Source organism: Gavialis gangeticus, unplaced genomic scaffold, assembly GCF_001723915.1.
Source record: "Gavialis gangeticus isolate Ggan-Ray unplaced genomic scaffold, GavGan_comp1, whole genome shotgun sequence".
Lineage (NCBI taxonomy): Eukaryota > Metazoa > Chordata > Crocodylia > Gavialidae > Gavialis > Gavialis gangeticus.
The window spans coordinates 57887028-57887927 of record NW_017729004.1 but is presented as its reverse complement, the minus strand read 5'-3'; the positions used below and the strand labels follow the sequence as shown (position 1 = coordinate 57887927).

General features: G+C 48.6%; 1 protein-coding gene across 5 annotated transcripts in view; it reads left to right on the top strand.

Annotated features, from left to right (window-relative positions):
* SGCE (sarcoglycan epsilon) overlaps positions 1-900 on the top strand; it is an 81983-nt gene that overhangs the window by 33632 nt on the left and 47451 nt on the right. For all 5 annotated transcript variants that reach the window (XM_019508445.1, XM_019508444.1, XM_019508443.1 and 2 more), the window contains one exon: positions 110-182. In XM_019508445.1, coding sequence (XP_019363990.1) covers positions 110-182 — 73 coding nt within the window. The remainder of the gene's footprint in view (positions 1-109; positions 183-900) is intronic.

Here is a 900-nt window from a genome sequence, read left to right as displayed (position 1 = left end):
ACCACTGAGAACAATCTAGCTCCATCCTCTTTTGATGTTCTACCTTGAATTCGTAATTTGGTTTTTATATTTATACCACAGTTCTTATATCATTTCTCTTCCATTTTAGATTACTGCTTACAATAGGCGCACCTTTGAGACTGCAAGACATAATTTAATCATTAACATAATGTCAGCAGAAGGTATGTACTGAAAATTGCTTATACTGCTTAGGCTATTAGAATATATGCTAATTCTTTTCCCTTTTTCTTTCTCCTATTTATTTATTGTTAAACTATCTCTTGCCAGGGTATCTTACGACTTGTTCATAAAAATAGTTATAAAAGAAGTACGTTTTTTCCTTTTGATTAAATTAACACCAAATTGTACAGGCAGTCCTCGACTTATGACTTTGAGTTCCAACAAATGTCACTTACAACGTTTATAATTGACACCCTGTTTTGATGTTCCAATGTGGGTTTTGACTTTATGACAGTCAATACAGCTGTGTTGAGCTGGTAAGTCCATTGTGGTGGAAGGGGAGGGGGGAGGCAAGGAGCGTGGGGGGGGCAGACCAAGGCCCCTGTGGTGAGGGAGGGACTGGGTCTGGGTCAGGTGTTGCCCAGCCAGGACTGGGCAGGTGCTAGACTGAGTTGCAGTGCATCGGGGGAGGAGGGGTGCGGGGAGGGAGGTGGTGGTGGCTCTTGCTGCTGTGCGCTGCTTGTCTGGCAGCTCCCGCTGCTGCATGCTGCTTGTCCGGAGGCAGCGCAGTAGCTCCGTCCTGTGCCTGCCCTGCTGGGGCGATCAGTGAGAGGGCATAGGCCCCGCTCTCAGTGCTGCCACTACCAGCCTGGAGTGCAGCCCTGGCCCTGCCCGTCCTTATTCAGGCCCCCCCCACCCCCACCCCCACCCCATGCCCTC